Genomic DNA, 20,034 nt, shown 5'->3' on the forward strand with positions numbered 1-20,034 from the left:
CTCCCCCTGTATTACCACAATGCCTGGTCCAGGGTAGGAGTTTAATATATTTTTTTTTGACTGACTGTTAGTGCTGATGCGAAACTGCATTTTCTGTTGCATTCTAGTTAAGCATTAAATTTGGGAGAAATAAAAGATATTTTGATGTGCCCATGTTAACTACTCTCCTTACATCCTCTGTCTCCTGCAGGATTTAAGGCACAATTAAGAAGGACAGGGCCACCTTAACAAATTCACTATGCAATCTGCATTACTTTAGGGAAATAGAAACTAGTTTGGATTTATCTCTGTAACTGACTCCTCAGCAACTCTGGGGATTAACATACTAAATGAACACTCCCCAAACAAGAAGTCAATCGTGGATTAAAGCTGAGAAAGGGGCAAGCCTACAAGCCATTTCCTGAGAATTATTTTATTTTATTTTATTTTTTTTGTGATTAAAACGTGAGCTATTTTATTTTATTTTTTTTTACATGAAATTGTAAATATTTATTCTTTATGGATTGCTTTTCTTTTTTTTTTTAATTTAAATTTATTTAACATTTGGTTTTCAGCATTGATTTTCACAACAGTTTGAATTACAAATTTTCTCCCCATTTCTACCCTCCCCCCCACTCCAAGATGGCTTATATTCTGGTTGCCCTGTTCCCCAGTCAGCCCTCCCCTCTATCACCCCCCTCCCCTCTCATCCTCTTTTCCCTTCCTTTCTTGTAGGGCAAGATAAATTTCTACGCCCCATTTCCTGTGTATCTTATTTTTAGTTGCATGCAAAAACTGTTTTTGTTTTTGAACATCTGATTTTAAAACTTTGAGTTCCAAATTCTCTCCCCTCTTCCCTTCCCACCCACCCTCCCTAAGAAGTCGAGCAATTCAACCTATGCCACACATGTATCATTATGTATAACCCTTCCACAATACTCATGTTGTGAAAGGCTAACTACATTTTGCTCCTTTTCAACCCATCCCGCTTTATTGAATTTTCTCCCTTGACCCTGTCCCCTTTCCAAAATGTTTGTTTTGATTACCTCCACCCCCATCTGCCCTCCCCTCCATCATCCCCCCCCCTTTTATTTTTTTTATCTTCCTCCCTCTTCTTTCCTGTGGGGTAAGATACCCAACTGAGTATGTATGGTATTCCCCCTCAGGCCAAATCTGATGAGAGCAAGGTTCACTCATTCCCCCCTCACCTGCCCTCTCCCCTCCTCCCACAGAACTGCTTCCTCTTGCCACCTTTATGTGAGATAATCCACCCCATTCTATCTCTCCCTATCTCCCTCTCTCAGTATGTTGCTCTCTCATCCCTTAATTTCATTTTATTTCTTTTAGATATCTTCCCTTCATCTTCAACTCACCCTGTGTCTGCTCTCTCTCTTTTACATATATATATATATATATATATACGTATATATACATACATATATAAAAACACATATATATACACACATACATACACATTCACTTATATATATATATATATATATACATAAACATATATATATATATGCATATTCCCTTCAACTACCCTAATACTGAGGTCTCATGAATCATACACATCATCTTTCCATGTAGGAATGTAAACAAAACAGTTCAACTTTAGTAAGTCCCTTGCAATTTCCATTTCTTGATTACCTTTTCATGCTTCTCTTGATTCTTGTGTTTGAAAGTCAAATTTTCTATTCAGTTCTGGTCTTTTCACTGAGAAAGCTTGAAAGTCCTCTATTTTATTGAAAATCCATATTTTGCCTTGGAACATGATACTCAGTTTTGCTGGGTAGGTGATTCTAGGTTTTAATCCTAGCTCCATTGACCTCCGGAATATCGCATTCCAAGCCCTTCGATCTCTTAATGTAGAAGCTGCCAGATCTTGGGTTATTCTGATTGGGTTTCCACAATACTCAAATTGTTTCTTTCTGGCCGCTTGCAATATTTTCTCCTTGATCTGGGAGCTCTGGAATTTGGTGACAATATTCCTAGGAGATTTCTTTTTGGGATCTTTTTGAGGAGGCGATCGATGGATTCTTTCAATTTCTATTTTGCCCTGTGGCTCTAGAATATCAGGGCAGTTCTCCTTGATAGTTTCTTGAAAGATGGTATCTAGGCTCTTTTTTTGATCATGGCTTTCAGGTAGTCCAATAATTTTTAAATTATCTCTCCTGGATCTATTTTCCAGGACAGTCGTTTTTCCAAGGAGATATTTCACATTGTCTTCCATTTTTTCATTCTTTTGGTTCTGTTTTATAATATCCTGATTTCTCATAAAGTCACTAGCTTCCACTTGCTCCAATCTAATTTTTACAGTAGTATTTTCTTCAGTGGTCTTTTGGACCTCCTTTTCCATTTGGCTAATTCTGCCTTTCAAGGCATTCTTCTCCTCATTGGCTTTTTGGAGCTCTTTTGCCATTTGAGTTAGTCTGTTTTTTAAGGTGTTGTTTTCTTCAGTGTATTTTTCAGTATTTTTTTGGGTCTCCTTTAGCAAGTCATTGACTTGTTTTTCATGGTTTTCTCGCATCCTTCTCATTTCTCTTCCCAATTTTTCCTCTACTTCTCTAACTTGCTTTTCCAAATCCTTTTTGAGTTCTTCTATGGCCTGGGGCCAGTTCATGTTTTTCTTGGAGGCTTTTGTTGTAGGGTCTATTACTTTGTTGTCTTCTTTAGGCTGTATGTTTTGGTCTTCTTTGTCACCAAAGAAAGAATCCAAAGTCTGAGACTGAATCTGGGCGCGTTTTCGCTGCCTGGCCATATTCCCAACCCACTAACCTGACCCTTGAGTTTTTCAGTGGGGTATGACTGCTTGTAGACTAATGAGTTCTATGTTCCACGTTTGGGGGGGAGGTGCCAGCTCTGTCAGACCCACGCTACTCCTTCCCCAAGAACCCCCAGTCCAGACTGGGCTTAGATCTTCAGCAGGCTGTTGCACTCCTGCTCTGATCCGCCACTTAATTCCTCCCACCAGGTGGGCCTGGAGCCGGAAGTAACAACAGCTGTAGCTGCCCCACCTCCGCTGCCCCCGGGGCTGGAAGTCGAACCACGAACTCCTTCCACTCCCTCCACTCCCGCACCTTTTCCCACTAACCTTCTCTGCAGTCTTTGGTGTTTGTGGGTCGAGGGGTCTGGTAACTGCCGCAGCTCACATATTCAGGGCGCTAGGGCCCCCTCCGCCCGGCTTCTGGTCTGGATGGTCCACGCCGCTCAGGCTGGGCTCTGCTCCACTCCGTTCCCAGCTCCGTGTGGAATAGACCTCACCCAGAGACCATCCAGGCTGTCCTGGGCTGGAGCCCTGCTTCCCTCTGCTGTTCTGTGGGTTCTGCCATTCTAGAATTGGTTCAGAGCCATTTTTTATAGGTTTTTGGAGGGACTCGGGTATGGAGCTCACTCTAGTCCCTGCTTACCAGCCGCCATCTTGGCTCCACCCCCCAATTATTTTATTTTTTAACACAACAGGGAACTGAAATGCAAGGAGAAAAAAAAAAAAACCATTAGAGCCCTAACAGAAAAAATGGAGTTGTAAAACAGCCAAAGGGAATGTGAATATGCTTTCAGAAAAAGAAAAATCAGAGTACAGACACCTTTGAGACTTCTTTGAATTAAGTTTACAAGATATGAATAAAGCATGCTCCATCATACTTTTTAAAGATATATAGAAAATGAAAATTTGGAAAGTATTGCCTAGTATTCAAACCACTTCTTGAAATGTTATATTTTCTTAGTTTTCTTTTCTTTTCTTTTTTTAGCTGTTTTATGCTGGTCCAGATTTTCATGAGTAATCTTAGGTGGTTCTCCACATTAAAAACCACATAACAGTAAGGCTCCATTTTCCCCTGATTTTCATGTGGTTTTAAAAATCTAAATTTTTTTCATACAAATGAATTTCTACTTTTATCAACATGAATTAGATTCCAGACAATGCATGTTTCTAGGCTTACTAAGACTTGCTAAGCAAGCAATATGGGTAGTGAATGTTTGTTTTAGAGCAGAGGGCATCCTCATGCTCATGTGTACAGAGGCAAGTACCATGCTCACGCATATACACACTAGTCTCCAGGTACTAGTTTAGTGAACGAAGGGACAGGTCAAATCCCAACAGCCATTTGTCACTGTCACCTTTGAGTAAACAGGTTCACAGTCTGGTATACAACTGTCAATTTATTTAATTGGCACTCTTGTTTCCTGAAAGGGAAATTATGTTCAACTCAGCCTTTATCCTTACCCACCATGTCCAATCAACCTAGCCACCAAGTCTTGATTTCCACAATTATGAAATTTGTTCTCTTCTCTTCACTACTAAGGCCACCCCCTAGTTCAGATTCTCATCGTTTCTTGACTGAATGACTGTAGTAGCCTTCTAAGTGATCTTCCTTATTCTACTCTCTTCTTCCTTCAATCTATTCTCTATACAGCTATGAAACTGATGTTACTACAGCAATGGTCTGGTCACTGTCCTTCCTTGCTCGAGGAGCTTCCTTTGCTCAGAGAGCTTCTTCTGTAGGCTCCTTTTAGCCTCTGGGATAAAATATAGTCTCTGGTTTGGCACTTGAGACCCTTTAAAATCTCTCTCCCACCTATTTAAATAGATCTGCTGAACTTGCTATTCCATGTACATGACATTCTCTATCATTCCTGCAACTCTGTGTTATTCCTGTAGACTCATGCAAAGAATGTTCTACCCTTTTCTTCCACTGCCCCTTGGAATCCTTAATTCTCTTCAAAGCTTAGCTCACATGCTGTCTCCTACACAAGGCCTTTCCTTGGTAGTTGGTTTTCTTCTAACTCCTCAAATTCCTCTGTATTTATTTATCTGCTTCTCTGCTCTGTCTCCACACCGCCCCCCCCCCCCCCCCCCGCCCAGAACATTAACTTCATGAAGGAATGAACCATCTTGCTTTGCCTTCCTATCCCCTTTGCTAAGCACAGCACCCTGCACACAGGCAATGCTTTAAAAATATTGGTTGAATCGAATGAATCAAAACCCAATCTATAGAAAAGATTATTCTCCTTCTTTTTCTCTAAAAGCCCTTCTGATACTTCTATATGCTTTCATCTTCCCCTTCTACAAAACTGTAAGAATGTCATACAAAATGTTTTTATAAGTTATTTATTAAAGTTGCTCTCCAATATTTTACTATGGTATCAATCAACAAGTATTTATGAAGTGCTTAACATGGTGTGCTAAGCACTAGAGATACAAAAAAAGGCAGAAGTCAACTCTGCCCTGAGTTTACACTTTAATGGAATATGGGAGATATCTCTGGGTTCTGGAGGGCCACATCAGTGAAGTATAAACTCTGGCAGGCCCTATTCCAAGATGAAAGTGATTGGGTGATGGGGCCGGCAATGGGTTGCCTATGCAGATTTTTAGGAGCTTATCATAAGGTTGACTTCAGAGGGTGGTCAATTTTTTCATCCATGGAACTCAGAAAAAACTGTCTGCCAAGTTAGAGTAGGGTTGTGATCTGTATCCATGTATCCAAGAAGTGTCCATACCAACATAATTACTGATCTATGACATGGTAATTTTTATGACTCCTACTTCACTTAGGCTCATTACTTGTGCTTCTGAGTCTTGGTTTCCCCATCTATAAAATGAGGGGAGTGGATAGAATTCCAAATTGCCTTCCCCTTCTAAGGTCTATGATTCTAGAAACTGTTGCTAATCAGTAATCAGTAAAAGGTCTGTACAAAAGGTGATACAAGAAGTGTTAGTATAGAATGGTTAGGCTCAAAGGGCATTAACATGGAGTGCTTTGGTTATATTTTCCCATTTCCCCTACCTATGAGAACCTATGAGAAAGAGTCAATTTAGTTATTTAAAGTCATCTTTAAAACTGTTAAGTCCCTTAATGAAGGGATAGTTTCATTTTTGTCTCTGAATTCCTAGTTGCTTACTATGATGATTTGTACACAGTAAGCACTTTACTAAAGTAGGCACATGTTAATTTCAGGAACACAAACAAAAAGGCTATTAATGTTATATTGCAGAATCTATAAACATACGTGTGGACTAATGTGAGCTGATCCCAAAAGCAGCGTCCTAATTTGTTAAAGTTGAGTTGATGAGGCAAACAGCAAAAAAGCAAAGAAACAAAACGAAAACTCTTACAAGGGCAAATATTGCACTAAATAGCATAGCTCTCTATGAGCCCAAGTTAGCAGCAAGAGGAGACTGAACTGAATCCCATAAAGAATCTGTCAGGTCCAAAGACCTCTATCTCCTTCTCAGCTCTGGCTCATTCGGGTGCTCATCATGGCCCCGAAGATCTTAGTCAGTTTAGTCAATTAGTAAAATGGGTTGAGTCATAGCGAAGGGACTACAAATCTCTAAAGAAAAATGCTCTATTATGGTGCCGCCTATTTCCTTATTCCAGGTCACTGTTATATGGTTATGACAAAAAGCATCAGGTGAAACGTGAAACAAGGACATGCATACTTGCCAAAAGTATGTGCTACTCTAATGACCCAGTACAGAGTCTAGGTTGAGAAGAGATTTCTTACGAATGGTCAGATATTCCAGTTTGAGGATGACACTGTGTCAATTGACATGGAGCCTTTTGGGGGAGATCTTTAATCACTTAAAGCAGTTCAGTCTATCTATCTAGCAGGAAAGACCAAATAAATGGATGAAGAATGTCTATTGTCAATATTTCAGCATGCATCTGAATGGACACCCAATACAGCTGATCTAATAGGATGTCTATCTGAAACAAATAATATATATACAGACATTCAGCTGGATACAGAGTTGAAAAGAAGGAAAACAGGATGGTTTGCTTTGAAGAAGTTGCAAAGCACATCTTCTGACTCCAAGTGTCCTATCATAAGTGTTGCCCAAAAGATAGGCAGCTGTGGTTTTTTGGGAGGCAACTGGGATTAAGTGACTAGCCTAGGATCACACAGCTAGAAAGTGTCTGAGTCAGGATTTGAACCCATGTCCCCTGACTCCAAGGCCAGTGTTCTATCCACTGTGCTACCTAGCTACCCCAGAAGTGATTTTTCAATACAAACATTTTTACTGGTGTTGCTAATCATCAGCAAGATGTGCAATACCACTGCCTATGGAAGTCAAAATGTGGGCATTAAACAGAGGGCAATGGAAAGGCATAGTGTAGGTGACAGCACTCTGTAACATAACAAAAAGTATGCCAAATGAGAGGAGTGAAGGATATCATCAAAGAACGGTATGGCAGAAAGAAAAAATAAGCTAGATTAAGTGCGGCAAGACTGAGGGAGGTGTCAAGCAGACAGCCAGCCAGAGTGCTTTCACTGATAACCTCAAGAAGTCAGGAAAGAATGAGAAAGGGCCCCAGCACATTAGGTATCCCACTTAAGGTAAATTCCTAGGTGGATGTGAATAAAAGGCCAATGGGATGGAAAGGCACAGATGGGCTACAATTTGTATCACTGTGAGAACTCCTAAATGAATGAGGCGGCAGATTCGTTTGAGATATCACGCAGCTTAATCAGGCCCTTAGGACCCAAAGCCTAGGGAAATCATTTGATGTCTATTATACTGACATAATAGAGTGTGCATCAATGTGTATGCTATGGATTCTCTTTAAAAATGAAAATTCACCTTTGTTATTGATTTTGCTTTGCATGCTCTTTAAAAGTCAAGGGAAATGCTGAAGATGTTGGGTTAATAGCTAATTTTTCTTATTTTTAACTTAACCTTAACAAAACAAATACTTGATCTTTTTGTTGTAGTTGTTTTATTGCTTCCTTTTCATCTCCAATACCATCTTCATGTTTTAGACCCCCTCCACCTTCTCCCCTGGAGGATAGGAAATTGTCAATTTATAAAAATTCCAAAAGTTGGTTTCTAATTTTGGAACTGAGAATGCATTTTTCTCATAGAAACATTATTATAATGGTGGTCCAGCTCCCAGCCTAGACCACAGAACTCTAGCTAACCCTTAATGAAGCTTAACCATAGGATTAATTATGCCATAGAAACTAGTTAGAATATTCTAAATAATGAACTCGTATTTCAGTGGCAATGCCATAGCCCCTTCCATAACATTTTTTTAAAAAAAGTTTTCTTTTAGAAGATTTGTTTAAAGAATAGATGTTTTTGAGAGCTTTTTTAAAAGCTATAAAGTAACTATAGGAAAGGAAAGTAACTATAATGAGCATATAAATAGAGATTTAGGCAAGTAAAAAAAGGCTATGTTCAATTTACTTACTTCAATTATGTTTAATAACTAAATAGCAGTGAGGGTTTTGGTTTTTTTTCCCTGGAGGATAAGGAAAGAAAAGACTTTTTGTTTTAGAAATGACATCATATCTGGCTAAGAACAAATCATCGTAGAGGTCTGTTTCATTCATTCTGTTAAGGAACATAGGTGAAGAATAAACTTAAAGCTATTATATAAATAGGAGCTATTTATTATTAATAACAATCATCATATGAAATAGCATCTCAAGTCACTAATGAGAAATATCAAAACAACTCTGATGTTTCACCTCTTTGTAAACGGGCAAAAATGACAAGAGAGAATGGTCTATACTGAAAGGGTTGGGAAAGACAGACACCTTAACTCATTGATGGTGGAACTATGAACTGGGTTAATAATTCTGGAAAGATAATTCAGAATTACATCATTATGATTCTCATCATCATAGTTAGCATTTATGTGCTGCTTTAAAGTTTGCAAAGCATAGTACGTAGTTATCTAATTTCATCCTTATAATAATTCTGGAGTAACAAACAAATAATCACAATCACCCTGGGAGGTAGGTACTATTGTTATCTTCATTTTATAATCCAGGAAACTGAGGCAGACAGAGGTTAAATGACTTGTCCAGCATAACACAAATAATAATAAACTCAAGGTCAGCACACTTACCCACTGTACCATCTATGTGACTCCAATCGCATGAAGAAAGTGACTAACATGTTTACACACTCTGACAGAGATTCTAATGGTAGGCATATTATACCCCGAAGAGATAAATGACAGAAAGAAAGGCCCCCTAGTCACCAAAATTTTTAGAGTAGCATTTTCTGTAAAGAACTAGACTCAATGACTGGAAAATAGATAAACAAGTTTTGCTTTGTGAATTTAACAGAATATTACTGTATTATAAAATATGATGAAAAATGAATGAGAAGACTTCTATGAATTGAAACAATATGAAATAAGCAGAACCAGGAAAATAGCATTATACAACTATAACAGTATAAACATTATTAAAATTTAATGCTGAGAAATCATAATGATCAAGCTTGGCCCCAAAGGAAAGCAATAGGAAGGTACCCGCCCCCCTTCCTTCTTTGCAGAGATAGAAAACTACGGGTGTGGAACACTGCATTCATTCGACAGACTTTCTCAAAATAGGAATTAGTTTTTCCAAACTATTTTTTTTATCTTTTTAATTCTTCGTTATAAGGGTTTGCTCTCTGGGAGGAGTAGGAGCAGGGGTGTTTTGGGAAACATAGGCAATGTAAAAATAAATAATATGAATAAAATTAATTTTAAAAACAGTATGGAGGCAAATATTTAACCTTAAAACAATAAATCTATGGCTGGTCAGAGATTTTTCTTTTTTGGCTTTCAAAGCAATATCTTTTGGAAACACCAATATGAAACTAAATATCAAGGGGGCAGTGAAATTTAAATAGCTTTTTTTCTTAATTTCTTGTGTTGCTTTAAAATGTTTTCTAAAGTAGGTTTTAAACAAATATTATTTGGCAACAGATTTCAGAACTGAAAGTGCTTCTGTGGTACTCTTTGAATCTTAAGTTCCATTTGCATTTTAAGTCAGAGCAGACTTTCATTCTTAACCCTTACAGCCTCATCTTCATCACCCAATTAGAGCCACAAAGCATGGGTAAGATAGTAGGTGTAAATGAGTAGGAAGGAACCCATGGAGAGTAGGAGGCTTAATGGGGAATGTCTAGATAAGGAGTCTAGACTATCTGTAATTGGTTGATAATGGGAAACACCAGATAAATAAGGAACTTCCCAAAGCCAACAGCTATGTCAGCTTAAAATATACATGAAATTTGGGATGAAGTGTGGGGGTGGACACTGGGAATCTCTTAAATTACTTCAATCTAATTATGTACTACCCTAAGTGACATATGGGGAGTCAGTCACTCCTATCACAGCTGCAAAGGCAGAGAAGAAAACATTTTCTAGGGGCTCAAAGGAGGCTACAAATAGGAGGAAAGAAATAAAAAGATCAAACCTATGAGAGCCAGATTAGATGACCTCTAAGGTTCCTACCAGTTTAAATCTATGATCCTTTGATCCATGTCCCTATAAGAACTTACCATTTGAAGCAAGAATAGACGTGAGAAATACGGACAAATCAATAACATATTTCTTTTATCTTTCATTTTAAACTTGAGGCTTTTTATACATTGACTAAAACCCCTCATCCCAAACTTCATTTGAGATTTTTTCCCATGGAGTATTTACTGTATATTTGCATAATACAGGAAAGCAAAAGACCTTAAACAAAAGGAATTCTCTTAAAGAAGTAAAACCAAATTAATTTCCAGGGCCTTAATAATTTATTTTTAAAGTAACATGTAGCATTCTTTAGTGATAACAAATCCTATCCTTCTATTTACATAGAAATTTCTATTTAGATAGAATTGCCATATCCTGGCACTCACCTCAGGAGAGAATCATCAAGCTGAAATACTTCAGTTAAGATAGGGGAAACATTACCCAATGATCTAATATTTGGTTTTATACAACCTTATCAGGAGGCAATGAGAACAGTTGGATCATATCACATAATGTCACAGCTGTTTTGTTTATTATCTGCATCTACCATGTTCAGGAAAAAAACACTCAGAACCATAAAACAATACATGCCCTAATTGTTAAGGCAAAGAGAATTATTAGTTGGCTGCCAAAGAGATAAGCAAATCTAGTCCATGGTCATATAAACCTACAGAACACTATACTGGGATTCAGGGAGACCAATGTTCAAATGTGACCTCTGGTATTTAATAGCTATATGACCTGGATAAATAATGAACCTTTCTGGCACCTCAGTTTTTCATGTGTAAAATGGACTGAAATGAAAATCGAGAAATAACATTTGTAGAGTGTTTTGTGAACCTTAGAGCAGCTAGATGGTACACTGGATAGAGTGCTGGGCCCAGAGTCAGGAAGACCTAAGGTCAAATCAGGCCTCAATTATGTATTAGCTGTGTGACCCTGCGCAAGTCACTTAAGCTTGTCTGCCTCAGTTTCTTCATCTGAAAACTGAGTTGGAGAAGGACGTGGCAAACCACTCTATTATCTTTGACAAGCCCTGAATGGTGTCATAAAGAGTTGGACAGGACTGAAAAACGACTAACTGACTTGGGAACCTTCAAGCATGATAAAAATCTGACTCATCATTAACTAATGTTGATTGCCCAGCCTGGAATCAGCCACACCAGAGTTCAAATCTGGCCTTAAGTACTTAATAGCTGTGTGACCCTGGACAAATCACTTAACTGTTATATGCCTCAGTTTCCTTATCTATAAAATGGGGATAATTAATAGCACCTAGCTTCCAGGGTTGTTGTGAGGATTAAATGAGACAACAATTATAAAATGTTTAGTACAGTGCCTGGCACATAGTAAGAGCTATAAATGTTAGCTATTATTTTTATTACTGTTAAGAGCTCCACTAAGAATCAACTTTGTTGCTACTGCTACTGCTACTGCTACCGTGCCTTCCGTCACTGTTCTCTCAAAAGCAATGGCAGATATTTTCAAGATTCACTTACTTCAGCTTTAGTACAGGTAAGAGAGAGGGGAATGTCCCCTTTTCTAAACAAGAGTGCCTGAGCAAGGATATGAATGCCTCAGTAATGATACAAAACTGCACTTCTTTGCATATGGCATGTGTACTCATAAATGAGGGACCTTCATAGGAGCAGGAAATCCAACTTGACTTTGTGTGGTTGTGAGAACTGTCACTTTCCTTTGCTTCAAAACAGTTGGCTTCGGGGAAATTATTAGTAACCGTCAATGATTTCAGCATTGGCAAAGTTTGCCTCCAATAGTATTTAGTAGCTAAAGGGGAAGATTTGCTTTGCCACAGAAATTGACCCACAAATGGACCCCGGGCCTGGTACTTTTATAGCCTTTGATCTTCAATGAGCTTACCATCCTATCAGCATCCTAGAATCAGTTTGACAACAAAACTTGAGCACATTTGGATAGATTCAAGTAAACTTGTTGACCACACATGCGTACTCAGGACCCTGAACCGGAAACAGTGACTGCACAAAAAAATGGCAAACAAAATGACAAAAAATGGATATGGACACCGGCCTGTCCTTCAAAGACGGCATAGAAGCAAACACCTGGACTGACACAAGCTTCCTTATGGCCACAAGGGGGCGCAACATGCAGGTGTGAGCCTTTACTGTTCAGGGCTCACCTGGTTCCAGTCACCTTTGGGAGCTAGAAGGCATGGATACATTAACTATATGTCCCTACATATTGGTCTGGAAATAGGAGTGGATGAATTCTTTTTTCCTCCTCTCTCTATGCAGGTTTCATCACAGGCATAGGATAGCACAGGCACTAGGGAAAAAGGTCTGTCTCCCAATCTATTAGCTGAATGCTTAGGATGGTCCCTAATAGCAGTTTTGGGTAAGAAGACTTTCTTCTCCAAAAAGGATAGTGATGTACAGATTGCTGATTCCCACAGGCATCCATATTTAGCACAGAGGCACAAAACAAGTTACTCATGCCCCACATGATTTCAACATATTAGAATGACATCTTTTCTAGAAATATTTTCATATCAACAAGTTTTTTCACTGAGATTAACTTAAGTCTACAAATATTCCCTTTCCCCATGATTAAAATCACTCTCCAGCTTTTAAAACCCTCTGCCAAAGGCTCATCTCTTCACAGCAGATCCTATCTCCAACCTTACCTCAATAATATAAAGCACCACATTCTTGTAGAAGCAATATAAGATGCATTTGGTCACTCGATTGTAACTCCAGGCTCCGTGCACCAATAGAAGCTTCTCCAAGTAGGCAAACTGAAGGAGAGAAGTAACAGTCAATTCAAGAAGCTAAGGGCTCACCATTTCATAATATAAATCATTCAATGATGGTTTGAAAGATCTCAGGCCTCTCACTGCTAGGTCCGAGGTTTTCCTTCTGTACAGAAGGCTCAAAGGTTGGTATATTAGGCCTGAACCTACAAGATTAGCAATCGCAATTCACTTAGGGATGGGGGATGGGGCGCAGTGTCCAACCCAGGGGACAATAATTTGCCTAGTTAAAATAAAACCACTACTTAATCTCCATTTTATGAGAGCACTTAAGCATTTAACATCTTTGCCTTAAAGCTGCTGCAGGCTGCTTGTGCTATCATTTGCATAGTTTAAATCACTGGGTTTGGCGACCTTCTTCATTGCAAGAGGGCTTAAGTCCTCAGCTTTTAATGAGAAGAACATTTTATAGGGAATGGAAAGTTCTAGTTCAATCACTAATTTTCTGTACAACTGGGGGCAAATGAAAACAACTCTGTCTTAGTTTTCCTACCCAGAAAAACAGAGATTCCTCCATCTCCTAGGACTAAGCCTTCAGGAAAAACACACCAAGAAGGCCAAATGTCAATATATAAACAAACGAATGAATAAATTAAAAATAAATAAATAAATGATTATCCCCAACATCTACTCTCTCTCTGTACTTTAGCAAGAAGCCAGAGGTCTAGCCAATTAGGGAAGTGATATGAATTCACTAATTTACAATAAGGTGATAGGGTGACAGTGACAATCCAGTTATCTTTATCAGGGGCACTAGCATTTTGAAAGAGGCCTGTAGGGAAAGGATAATGTTTAACACAAATGAATAAAATCTCACCTTGGCACGGGGCCTTTCTTGGCATTCCTTGACTGCTCCCACATGGACAAATTACCTATTCCTTACTGTCAGGCTTGCTCCTTTCCTATCTATTGCACAGAAAAACCTTAAGGGTGAGCATTGGTATGGGGCAGAAGTATCACTTTGAGATTCTTAGACTATTAGAATGTTCTAGCACGAATACATTAAAGCTAACTAACCTCACTTTCTCTACCACAGTTTTGGAATATTAAATATACTTTATACAGGGCCCTCCAACTCCCCCTTTAGCTTCCTTGAAGTCAAACCTTAGTCCCCCTACTTCTGCGCTTAGGGTCAAGAGGACTCTGTCCCAGCCAATTGCTGCAGGTGGTACAGAAGCACAGTTCAGTTCAAATCCCCATTGTGTACCTAGAAGTGGCAATCAGGCTACATTTGACAGTCTACGAATATTTTTAAAAATTCACCGGATATCATGAACCTTTTATTAGTTAGGGCTTACTGCTAAAATGCAATTGCCTTTTTTTAAACTACAAAGACATTCTGGGCTCAAAACAATACAAGTAAGATGAGGAAGTATGTAGTCTATGATTTGTTCCCCAAGGATAACATTCAGGGAAAGGTGCTTCTATCTAGTGTGAGACCATGTTCTCATGAGCTATTGCTAATATTTGTGTAATGCTCAGTATCTTAGTATCTTACTGTAAAATGGAAAGTCATGATGCAGAAATGCCAAGAGTAGGCACATATGGAAAAATAAAACTCTCCATAAAGGCTCATTAAGGATTCCAGGGGAGAATAGGGAATCATAAAATAACTAACTAAAACAAACATAAAGGAAGTTTGCATTTGACCCAGACCCCTGACATTAAACATCAATGAGCACAGAGAACATCTGCTTGAGTCATCTCTAATGTCACAATTTTTAGCTTTGCAATGATTTACCTTCAGGAAAAAATCCTAAATCAAAATTCTACTTTTCTTGAGGTGCTTTGAAAGCATTAAGAAAGTAGAGAGTCAAAGAGATCAAAGTAAAGGGGAAAGGGCCTATTTGTATAAAAATATTTATAGCAACTCTTTTTGTGGTGGCAAGGAATTGGAAATAGAGGGGATGCCCATTGATTGGGAATTGGCTGAACAAATTGTGGTATATGATTGTGGTAGAATACTCTTGTGCTATAAGAAATGATGAGCAGGATGCTTTCAGAAAAACCTGAGAAGACTTATATGAACTCATGAGAAGGGAAGTGATCAGAACTAGGAGAACATTTTACACAGTAACAGCAATATTATAATGATGATCAACTGTGAAAGACTTAGCTACTCTGATCAAGACAATGACCCAAGACAAAACCAAAGGACATATGATGAAAAATACTATGCACCTCCAGAGAAAGAACTGATGAACTCTGAATGCAGGCTGAAGCTTATTTTAAAAAACACCTGTTTTATTGTTTTATTTTGTCTGTTTTTTCTTTTGCAATATGGCTAATATGAAAATGTTTTGCATGATTTCCAAAAAAAGAGTAGGGGGATGACTCTTTCCAGGCAGGGATGTCTCTCTCTAGAGGAAAACATGAAGCCATAGGCTAGAGGTACAATACCACCCTCATTTATTTAGTAATAAAGACAGCAAGCAAAGTTGTGTGCCACTGGAAGGGAGGCTGAAAAGGAAAGAGAAGCTATCCCTCCAGGGGTGGTAGCAGTGGTCAAAGTGTAGATTCAGAAAGGTATCTACCTACAGAACAACATAGATATACTAAGGGATAAAGACAAAGTTAGCCCTCGGCAAAATTTAAAGTGGACAAAGGTTGTCTTCAAGGTCTTTCCATCCCTTCCTTTCCTGTATTGAAGTAGTGCAGGTTCTCCTTAAATTCCCATTACTTAACAGTTACTCTTAGGAAAGATATTAAAACGTGGATCACAGGAATTAATCTCCAATAGAAGACAGCAGAATTTCACAGGATCATAAATTTAAAACTGAAAGGAACCTTAGAGGTCATCTAGTCCAACCCCCTCATTGTACTAATGAAGGAACTGAAGCCCAAAGAAACTAGATGGTTTGGCCAAGGTGACAGAAGTAACAGAGCCACAGTTTGAAATAAGGTCCTACAACTCTTGGTTTAGAGCTTTTTTTACTCTATCAAACAATGTGGGAGGAGACCTGGGACTCTGAGGCCAGAAAGAATATGCCTATTTATAAAGCTAGTGCTAACATTTGGCTGAGATGGAGACGGGGAGAATTTGCAGAAGAGGCCACCTGCCTTTTCCACAAGCCCTTTCACTTAGAAGCAGTTGGTCCCAACTAGAGCAAGAAAATCAAAAGGCAACATTTCAGAACTCTGCTTCAGAACACAACACCCCTCCACCATCCACTCAGTATTTTAGTCTGAAGCAAGAATTGCTCAAAAGTCTACCACCTCTTCTCATTAGTATTTCATTTTCTGAAAGAAGGTTGCTGAATCTGCTTTCCTAGACATTCTTAAGTAATGGGTAGATAATTGCCCAGAATGCCCAGAAATCTTGTAAGGTTCCCTTTCAGCCCTACAGTTCTATAACTCAAATATTTAATAACTCCACAGTCCATAACATTTAGTCTCTGATATATTTTAGGAAAGAAAGACTTTCAAACAGTTTTTTTTTTGGTTAACCTAGGAAAGGTTGCATGTCATAGGGTTTATGTAATATAGCGGTCACCCTGTCCATGCACATAACTGTTATTCTCTAGGATGGTACCTACACTCTGCCCTCAGGCAGACCACCTAATGCTTCTGGGCCCAAGTTTCAAGTATGCACAATCAGGGCACTAATTCAGAGAGGGACTTGAGGATTTGATCTTCATTAAAGAAGAAGACTTTTCCTATGTTGCTCAAGACCATAAGGATTTCCTTATGTGTAGTTGAAGAAGCACAAAACTATGTGAGACTTCAAGGCATCGCTTAATCTCAGGGTAGATGAATGTCTAAACCAGGGGTCTTATAGGACTGCTTCGGCTCTTCACTGCATCATGTATGCCCCTTTAAGAATGAACAGGCAGTGGCGGGGCGGGGGGGGGAGGAATTACTTTATTAAATATATTGATGCTGAAAAAAAGTATTATGTCTTTTGAAAGACTTTCATCAGTATAAAATGAAAGTACATAGAGCTTATTATATTCCAGGCACTGTACTAAGCTCTTTATACTTACTGTCTCATTTGATATTCACAACAACCCTGGGAAGTAGGTAATATTATTATCCACGTTTTACAATTGGGGAAACTGAGACAAACAAAGCCTAAGTGACTTGAACAGGGTCCCACAGCTAGTAAGTGTGTGAGGTCATATCTGAACTCAGGGCTTCCTGACAGCAGGCCAGGCACCCTGTGCACTGTGGCAACACCTAGCTGCCTAATCAATTAACAACAGAAGAAAAAAAATATTTCTTTATAGCAATATATTACATTGTCTACCTCTAAGATAAAACAGAAACTCCAACCTACTTTTCCAACTTCGTTACATCTTACTTATCCTCATTCACTTCATGGTTGGACCAATGTGGCTGTCTTAATGTTCCTTCTGCATGACCCCACATTTTCTACCTTTGTCCCTTTATGCTGGCATATTCCCCTGGCAAGGGTACATACATATTTCTGCCTCTTAAAATACTTAGATTTCTTTGGGGACTCATATCTAGAGCAATCTTCCATTTGAGGACTTTCCTGATTCCCTCCAGGTATTAGGGCCTTTTCTCCCCCAGTTACTTTGGGAACATGTTATGGAAAGATCTGTTTCTACATGTTGTCTATCTCCCTATAAGTTCCTTGAAGGCAGGGATGTTGTCTATATTCCAGTGCCTATCACATAATAGGTACTTAATAAAATGCCTGTTGATGATGGATGATTTAAAATATCTTCTAAACTATTAGGAGCAATGGTTTGATTCTTTTTGTCTCTTGGACACCACCAAGTAAGAGACCAAAGCATTTCTTTCTGGTCCGACTTGGTACTGACCTCATTGAACATGTTGGATGTTTTCAGTATGGAGCTTCTGGTGTAGAGAGGAATACACAGGAAGATCTTGGCTTGCATATATAGTTATAAATGTTGTTGCTGAACATGGAGTTATTAAAATCTAAATGAAATAGGTGATCCCAGGGAAAATAACTCACGAAGGCATCAGCTGAACTAAAAGTTGCCCCTTGTTACTTGTATTAAAAACAATGACATGACCATACTAAACTACCCTTGAATGACTGAGAAGAAACAGTTACAAGGAGGGAGGGGTAGTGGCCTAGGGGTGTGGACCAATCAAACCAAGAAATATCACATAGTTAACTGGGAGAATATAGCTATTATGGATACAAAAGTTCTTTACTAAGAGACACTAGCTAAACTAAGAAGCATTATTATTAGCAGGGCCATAGACTTAGCTGTCATGAATGGCGCCTCTCCCTGATGACAGAACAATCTGGGCAAGACCCACAGCTGGCCAAGAGAAACTTAAGCTGTAGGAAAGGGTGCTTCGAACTATGTTAAGATCAAAACCAAAGAGAAACCCAGATACCCTGGTGGTATCGTTTTTAGATGGCAAGCCTCAAAAGAGGCAGTAGAAATTCTACAGGATGCAACCAAGGGCATCTGCACAGCTGACATCTCTGTCAACAGGCCACAGCAGCTGCTCCTTTATGCTTCTGACCTGTGCAATGGCGTAATCAGAGGAGTTTGTTGCCTGCATGCCCTCGTTCCCACTGATCCCTATGCCAACATGAGCGGTCTGGATCATCCCCACGTCGTTGGCACCGTCCCCGATGGCGAGGGTGATGGCTTTCACATGCTTCTTAACCATGTCAACAACTTCAGACTTCTGCAAGGGAGATACTCTGGAAAGGAGGACAGAAAGAAAATTCCGGTCAGCCCTCAGCACACTACTGCATACATCTTTCCAAAAGAGACAGCTGTAATCTACATTTAGCTGCATGAAGAGGGCAGTTATTGGAAAGTTTCCTAATTTGATACTTAAGCTTTAGTGCCTATGCCAAAAGAGGCTTTAAAAAAAACACCAGTAGCTTGTGGCTTTCAAGTGTTCTCCAACTTCACAGAAGAAGCACACATCACCAGACTGAGTCAACACAGGCTGATTTGTAATCACGCTTCCCAGGTGCCTGGGTGAACTCCTAGATTATGAAGGTAGTTAGAATACAGCCAGTTGCAAAGGTCTTAGGGGAATGTCTTTCCAATCAATCAGAAGACTGGCATTGACAGCACTTTTCAAAGTTGTGGGTCACGAACACATTCCTTATGCAAGGGAAAGAAGTATATGTAGCAATCTGCTCCCCATTACAGAAGGAAGACAGAACTGGCAGAGCAAGGGGAAGTGAGAGAGGCCCAGAGAAAAGGGAAAAGGGAAAGGGAAAGAGGGAAGTCTCTTCACTTTGTTTTTAAACGGAGATTGGGTTTTAAAGGAGCCAGGATAGATTTAAGGAGGCAGATGAGGGAGCACAAGATCTACTCCTGCAGAAATTCAGCTTAAAGGATGGGTGGGAGAATATTGTAACAGCTTTCATAAATCCAAGTTTTCTACTTGGTTTACTGAAGTACAAAACATTTCCACATAACCCAGGAAGCTGACACCACATTTTGGTCAAGTTACTGCCATCCTTGGCTCCAACTAGTTTTCAACTGTGCATGTGTCTGTACTCAGATGTGGGGGTGGAAACTGGTAAATCAAACACCTGAATCACTCTTTAAAAAAAGGAAACCCAACTGGGTGGCCTTTCTGAATTACTCAGAGGGTATCCTGAGCATTGGCAAGTAAACAGTCTTAGTATTTTATCGCCTTGTGAGTTCCACAAACAGGTTGGAGTCTTGTTCAAAAAAAATTTTTTTCAGGCAGACTCTACTCCTCCCCCAAACCCAGCAAAAACACAAGCAAAAAAAAATTAACCTTTACAAAAATCTCCAATGAATTTTTAGAGAAGTTACACACCACCCTTCTGTGAGTATTATCAGGTACCATTTCCACCCCCAAGAGCACTGCGCCCATCAAATTAACTTAAATGTAATCTTTTTCAAACATCTAGCAATATTAAAGGCATGGAATCCTAGGACTTGAGAAGTGAAAGGGACCTTAGATGTTGATCAGTTCCAACCTCTTCATCACTAATTCTGATAAGTAATAGTTGACGAATTTTGAATTTTGAAGAACAGTTTGGAAACTGCTTTTAGACAAATTAGAACT

The 20,034-nt window shown here is 39.1% G+C and overlaps 1 protein-coding gene across 1 annotated transcript in view; it reads right to left on the reverse strand.

Moving 5' to 3' along the window:
* The window catches only part of ATP8A2 (ATPase phospholipid transporting 8A2), a 759,667-nt gene that overhangs the window by 233,252 nt on the left and 506,381 nt on the right, over positions 1-20,034 (reverse strand). The window contains exons 26-27 of the mRNA XM_036745978.1: positions 18,493-18,676; positions 12,895-13,005 (exon numbers count right to left, since the gene is read on the reverse strand). Of these exons, the coding sequence (XP_036601873.1) occupies positions 12,895-13,005; positions 18,493-18,676 (295 nt within the window). The remainder of the gene's footprint in view (positions 1-12,894; positions 13,006-18,492; positions 18,677-20,034) is intronic.

This window comes from Trichosurus vulpecula, chromosome 2, assembly GCF_011100635.1.
Source record: "Trichosurus vulpecula isolate mTriVul1 chromosome 2, mTriVul1.pri, whole genome shotgun sequence".
Classification (NCBI taxonomy): domain Eukaryota; kingdom Metazoa; phylum Chordata; class Mammalia; order Diprotodontia; family Phalangeridae; genus Trichosurus; species Trichosurus vulpecula.